This window comes from Mizuhopecten yessoensis, unplaced genomic scaffold (assembly GCF_002113885.1).
Source record: "Mizuhopecten yessoensis strain PY_sf001 unplaced genomic scaffold, ASM211388v2 scaffold10477, whole genome shotgun sequence".
Lineage (NCBI taxonomy): Eukaryota > Metazoa > Mollusca > Bivalvia > Pectinida > Pectinidae > Mizuhopecten > Mizuhopecten yessoensis.
In genome coordinates this window covers 1,100,657-1,108,040 of record NW_018408566.1, presented here as the reverse complement: position 1 = coordinate 1,108,040, position 7,384 = coordinate 1,100,657, and the positions used below count along the sequence as shown (strand labels likewise).

Sequence of the window (7,384 nt, the reverse complement as noted above, 5' to 3'; positions counted from 1 at the left end):
ACAGAGAGAGAGAGAGAGAGAGAGAGAGATAGAGAGAGAGAGAGAGAGAGAGAGAGAGGTCGTGGAAATAATCTTCTAAAACTATGTACGGGTTTCTAAGCATTCCATTAAACATCAATATTTTCGTTATTTCATAGAATTTTTATGCGAATCTATAAACCACTTGTAAATTAATTGTTTGCGAGATGAAATCATAAATGTTGGAAGATGTGTCAAAGTTTAATGACCAAGAAAAAGTAACGGTTGGAGAATCCAAAACGTGGTTGGAATCCTAAAACGTTTTATTGGGTCTGCCGAAAAAAGGACGGGCGAACGAGTGGACGGAAATTAAGACGCCATAGTTCAATTTTATCTTTAATTAGTGTTAAGCAAAATGAAATTGACCGTCAACAGGGGTCACATTTAAATGTATGGGTGGTTACTTTTTGAACACCACCATTCTTACGAGACATCGTGAGGAAATTCGCTGAGGTCCCATTTTTATCATGCAGTTGGATATAAAATACATTCGCCATAGTACTTTTCGTTACCGGCGACCAGGTCAAAGGGGGGTAACTGCATATATGTATTTATGAAGCTGCTGTTTTTATTTCAATTTGCGCATGGGTTCGACACACAATACCTGTGTCACTTGTCCAGATTTCAACTCCTAATAGAACAACATTTCAGGAAACACATATTTGATCCAGGCTACATCGCAGAAGTGCATGTACTCTATTTTTGTTGTGTCTTCAATTTCTGACGGAAACACATACCGTGGGCCCGTATTTATGAAACCATTCTCATGCTCAAGCATGGATGTTGTGCTTAAGCCTAATTTCTTGTTCCGGTTATAGTTAAATAAAAGAAATCTTATTTTGTCACTGATTTGGAAAAAAGTGAAGGCCATTTACTGTTTCCAAATTTTAATTTGATTTTTTGATCGTTTGACATGCCTTAAGGTGGCTCCAAACATCGTCATCAGCGTCCATTTTCGTGACGTACTCCCGGAAAAAGTACAGCTCGGACTCAATTATCTTGATCGAAATGTGCATGTACACCGTGTCGTCATTTCCGTATTGCGTATCGGGCATTCAATATCATAGTGCAAATTATAGTAACACCCAGGACCGTTTTCGTTTAAACGGTCAAACCGATCGGACCACTTCATTAAATAAGGTCGGACCTAGTAATCTGATGCTGCTTTCAGGCGAGCCTTGAGAAAGCCTTGCAAGGCCTGCATACACATTTGCAGGTCCGCCAGGATTTATACCCGAAATTGTTACATTTATAAACGGTCAAACCGGTTGTTCCGCATAAACGAACAGGTCCCTGGTAAACAGTCAACACCCGATATCGAGATTTTACCGGGAAATGTATAATCACACGTACTTCAGGAATAAAGCTTTCCAATTCATAGACATAAACAGACTCACGGGAAGACAGTGACATATGAGACCAGACGACCTCAAGAAACGCATGGAATGCGGACGTACCGACCTCACATGTGCATATCACGTGCTTACACGAGTTCATAAGCTCGAAGTCGTTACGATTTTCGCTGTTGAGGGAGTTTCGCTCTGTCGAATAAATCGTGTTTACAAATGTAGTCTACTTACTCTGTAAAGATAATGTTTTGTAAAATATCAAGATACCTATGAAATGCATGTGTGAGTGCACGTGAGAACGGCATCCCATGCGATAGCCTCTGGTCACGTATACCGTGAGTTAGCGGACTGTGGAATGATGTCCAAAGTGTACATGACTGAGGGTAATTTGGTTCCATTAAAGAACAATAAATTGATAATTTTGATATCTTATTTTTGATTTATTTCCATCATTTTTGTTATATGTAAACAGAGACAACTGTCATTGTGTAAATGTCATTCCTCAGCAAAACGTTCCGATTTTTTTCAAGGAAGATAACTCTCACCCGGATCAAAGTGATTGTAAAATGTAAAATAAATTAGTTGTAAAGCCATTGTGTATATTTTGTTCAATTTCCCATTCTATATGTATAGATTTTTGTGTCCTGTTTGCTTTTAGCTTGTAGATAATCGCTTTTATCCGTACAAATTCAATAAAAATCACTTTGTGTAACATGTGTTACATATTTTGCGATAAATAAAATATATGTAGGGTTAATTAGAAATGCTTCTTTTCATTTTATTATTGTTGTTATTGTTCCGAACAATGCCACACACACACAAAAACGGAAAATATTAAAATTGACGAACATTTATTTTTTTGGTATTTTTTCCAAAAAAGCTCCAAACTATCGGAATGTTTAGATTTTCATAAAATCAACTCTACATAGTTGCATAACCATTATATGAAAGTTTCAACGAATTTTGCTGGTTAATTGCGAAAGTGTGGAGCCACCTTAAGTGAGTTAAATTACAGCAAAACTGGTTTGAGCACATAGTCCATGCTTCAGCATGAGAACGGTTTCATGGATACGGGTTCAAGTGACGCTTGTCCTGTGTTCGAATTTCAGGGGAATTCTAAAGTGAATATATCCTGTCCCTATTAGTCCCGAATTCGACTCCTACTGGAAGCACTCACTGCCGCTAGTCCAGGGTTCGATTCATAATAGAAGACATTTTGGTACCATAAACATTGTCACCAACGTGTTACCGCTTGCACTTAATTACTAGTAAAAGACAATAGCATGACGTAATGATCGGTATAATAGAGATACCCTCTTGTGGCGTCACAAATTTGTTGCTAAGCTGCTTAGCAATCGGTGAAGGCGGAGATGATCAGTCTCTCCCCTGATATTTACTTCTTTTGTTTAAATCTTCGATTACCACAATGCATATCAGGTTATTCTTGATATTTGTCGTAATGATGTGCGCCATACACCAAGCGCCTGCTGTATATCGGGACCTCGCGTGGTAAGTTTGGACCAGACATTGTAAGATTAGATCATATGTTATTTTTTGACTTGACATTACGCAAAGATCTCGCGGAGCTCAAATGAACGTCAATAGCCTTTTCAAGTTTACGATTGTGTTGCCATTGAATTTTTAGAATTATTTACTCTTAACTTTATATATTTTTTCTCTCTAGCGTGGAGCCCGAGCCAGGATATGCAAAAAGATTGTTTTATTATTTCACCACAAGTGAAATTGAGAAAGTCTGTCCAACGGTTACTGAGCTGACATGGGTAAGGATTACATCTTTTTTAATGTTAATGACTGTCATGAAAACGTCAACAGTTTTTATTTTACTAATAGTTAAGTAAGCTTTTGCTTGTGATAATTTTTAACTGATTCTACTTCTCATCAATTTATTAAATACCTGGTATATTTTACGCGTGTGCATTTGGTTTCGTATGATTTTCTTGTGTGTATTTCGCAATATTATTAGCCACCAGCTATGCTTTGTTAGCCCAGTTTTGACGAAAAGGGCTTTCTTCTCCATTGACCGTATCCTAAGGGTCTTGAACATTGAATGTTTGTATCATAGTACTATTCCTTACAAATAATTATGACATGATTTATTTTAGCGAATTGGAAATGAGGTATTCTATAATCTGCTGTGTGTGCTTCTAACCCTGCTGTTGAGCTATGCAACGTTGGTCGGAAAAATCGTCAAAGAGAAATGGTCAGCCGCCGTGTCAATGTTCCAAGAATGGAGAGCTCGTAAGTAACCAGCGAAGGTTAAAATATTGAATAAAGCAGCCGTCTAAACAATTATGGTTTCTCACTTTCAGTTCTAGTGTTCTGTTTACCTTGTAATGAAGACGTTTTCGAAAATTAATGTACCTTTTTATGAACCTACCTTAACGTGCCACCTTCCGGATGATACACATTTTCTAGCATGGGAACCCTTTCAGAATCTTGCATACCTGTGTTCTCAGAGCAATGTTTTGATTGGATATTAAAGCAAATTGTTTGGTGACGTACAATGTAATTGTAATCTTGACAGACTTTAATTTCAAAGTATTTCTTTGGTCATGTTTAAAGAACGGGAACCACTTTCAATAAGCCTCGTAATTGGTTAGACTTGGGTGTTTGGAACCAGTCAGAACGCTAACTGTCAGTCCCAGATTTCGTCCTGATAAAATCTCAGGATGCATTTAAAATATAATGTTTTGTGTGCCGAAAACTTAAAACCTTGCATTGGATTTCGAAAATTTGTTTTGACATATTGAATATTTGTTTGTACAGGTCCTTCCCTCTGCCGTCACTGTGGTACTGCCCCGTGTCAGGTGAAAAGGAGATCCGTGTGGAAGCTCGCCGGTACTCGTAAGAAAGACAAGGCGAATTTTGCAAACGCCATGATGTTGTTTTACTATGGACTAGATTTGTCCGTGGTACTGACCAAAGAGCTGCCATGGAATGAGCTGCACCGGAAGAGGAAGTTCATCCAGCATTTTGAGGAGGAGCCTATGGTGTTGTTCCCACTGTGCATCCAGCGTCATATCAACTACTGGTACCCTGTCCCTCGCTAGGTATGTACTCTGTCCCTCAACTGGTACTATGTCCCTCGCTTGATTGGTGTTATATTCCTCTCTAGGTCCATTTCTAAATTGGTGCTATATCCCTCCCTATGTACTCTGTCCCTTGATAGGTTGGTACTATGTCCCTGCTAAGTACCCTGACCCTCGCTAGGAACAGTGTCACTCACTATGGTATATGTCCCTTGCTAGGTAGGTACTATATCCCTCTCTAGGTACCATATCCCTCGCTACGTTGGTACTTTATCCCTCTCTAGGTAATATGTCCCTCGCTATTTCGGTGCTATATCCCTCTCTAAGTACCATGTCCCTCACTAGGTTGGTACTATATCCCTCTCTAAGTACCATGTCCCTCACTAGGTTGGTGCTATATTCCTCTCTAGGTACCATGTCCCGCGCTAAGTTGCTACTATATACCTCTCTAAGTACCATGTCCCTCACTAGGTTGGTACTATATCCCTCTCTAAGTACCATGTCCCTCACTAGGTTGGTGCTATATACCTCTCTAGGTACCATGTCCCTCGCTAAGTTGGTACTATATCCCTCTCTAGGTACCATGTCCCTCCCTAAGTTGGTACTATATACCTCTATATGTACTATGTCCCTTGCTAAGTTGCTACTATATACCCCTCACTAGCTACTCCTCCCTGACTAAGTAGGTATACCTTGTCCTCGCTAGGTAGGTTCCACCTCAAAAGTAAAAAATGGGATAGATTGTTTGGATTTTGAATAATCAATTTCATACATATATTTTTAATTAATTTTCCTTAATGCCAAACTACAATGCATGACAACATATTCTGCAGTGGAGAAGGGACAGATTGTGCATTACGTTTACATGAAATTTGGTTATTTATTTATTTCATTGCAGATTCGTTTCGCCGTTCGAAGAGAAGAATGTGGATTGCTTTCGGTGATGGAATAACAGTTTGAGATTGACGTCTGAGACACGATTGTATTGTCTAAGTTGTTTTGAGGATCACGATCCGATCCGATTGGAATGGTGTTTGGCCAATGTTATATTGTACCTTATTCTTGTTATATTGAATTGTAACTCTATGGATCTTGACCACTAGTGGTTACGGGAAGAATTGAACCGATACCTGATGAATTGGCCATTTATAACTTAGCTAGTATTGTCCAGCAGTGGTCCAATTTATAAATGTCGATGGTGTTTGTTTTATTGGTCAGTTGCTAACATGTTTATATAGGCCATTCGGTGATTTGAGTAATTGTGGAGCTAGAAAGTTGACTAAGTAGCATTGGTCAGTTCGAAGTCGTTCGCTGTATGTTGATGCTCTCGGTATTTATTACATTACAAAGTTAGAACGATGTCGATCTTAACTGTTTGTTAGTGTTTCGAGAAAATTTGTCAAATACTCAACGAATACAATGTAGGCCAGCTCAAACCACCAGTGGTTCCACGCTGATTACGGCTATCATTTCGAAGGTTCTAATTCTGTCACATCTTGAAAGATATCGGTCCCTCGTACATTTATGCTATGCTTAGTATTGTGGCATATCAAAATGGATTGATTCTGCAATGACCGCTAATGGCATGGTCTGATGGTGCTGTCGTGGTCAGTTATTTACTCGGTCAACCTGACCCACAGCTTCTGTAAAACTACCAACATGCATAATTCTGTCCATTTTGTACTTGCTTTTGCGAATTTGTGTAGTAACAATCATGTGATCAATACAATTCTTCAAATTGATTTTCGTGTTCATATACTAGTTTTGTAACCATCGTTTTAAACATGTCATAGCTTCGTAAAAACGTATGAAATGTCATACATTGAAGTGAGACTTTGTTATATTACCGATACCTCGGCCCGTATTAATGAGAACGTCATCATGCTCAAGCATGGATTCTATATGTTCAAACCAACTCTGTTACTCACTTAAATAATGACACTCTCAAAATGCCAAATGTTAACATTGGAAATATACTTCGGCTTTAAGACTCCATAATTCTTCCAAATCATTGACAAAATGTTTATTTTACATTTATTACTGGAACAAGATATTGGGCTTGAGCACAGAATCTGGGTTTGAGCATGAGAACGTTTCCGTGAATACGGCCCTTGATTTACGGACATCCTCTAAATTTTTTATGCATCATGATATGATTAAAAGAAACTGATGTATCGCTATATCTACGTATTTTACGGATACATCGTCAAATCTGACTATATTACATGTATGAAGTCCCCCCTGATGTTCGGTACATGTATATGTATATACATGTACAATATAAATTATATAAAAAGAAAAAACAATCAAAAACACCGTCACGTCCTTAGCAAGAGATTCTCCATGTTTATCTTACCACACTATTCAGAAAGATGTACTTCCAATATTGAAAAATATAGAAAATCGTAGAGAATAGAGACGAAAGTATATACACGTATATGAAATTAAATTACAATGTATCTTTAGGTAGATTATATTTCGTTAAGCATTGAATAGTTTATTACAAATATGAAATGTCTATATATAATTAAAAAAAATATTGGTAGAGAGAGAGAGAGAGAGAGAGAGAGAGAGAGAGAGAGAGAGAGAGAGAGAGAGAGAGCTAGTCTTTTTATTCTGTTGGAAGAAGGATGTCTATATGCAAGCAAGTAGTTAGACAAACCCATCGTCGAGATTTACCATGATATTTACCAGAAGAACTTACTCAGGGTGATATAATTGCATGTATGTTAGATAAGTATAATTATAAACCTTATTAAATTCAGAAAGATTTGATATTGATCATAATGTACAGATATAAGCAATGGCTGTTTTTCGAAAAAGGCAGTATATGGCATATTTTATATTTGTATTACATTTTGAAGATACATGTACACACATCTAAAATAACATTGAAGGTTCTAATTTAATACAACTTAACTGCTCCCAAGGATTCCTATCTGAAGTGGCAGGGCGATGGTAATTACT

The 7,384-nt window shown here is 37.7% G+C and overlaps 1 protein-coding gene across 1 annotated transcript; it reads left to right on the top strand.

Annotated features, from left to right (window-relative positions):
• The first annotated feature begins 2,729 nt into the window (after positions 1–2,729).
• LOC110460750 lies at positions 2,730–6,667 on the top strand. The gene is made up of 5 exons (XM_021513861.1): positions 2,730–2,876; positions 3,052–3,148; positions 3,491–3,626; positions 4,155–4,438; positions 5,316–6,667. Exons 1-4 carry the CDS (start codon positions 2,794–2,796, stop codon positions 4,436–4,438), a joined length of 600 nt encoding a protein of 199 aa, XP_021369536.1. The 5' UTR covers positions 2,730–2,793; the 3' UTR covers positions 5,316–6,667.
• The last annotated feature ends 717 nt before the right edge of the window (positions 6,668–7,384 follow it).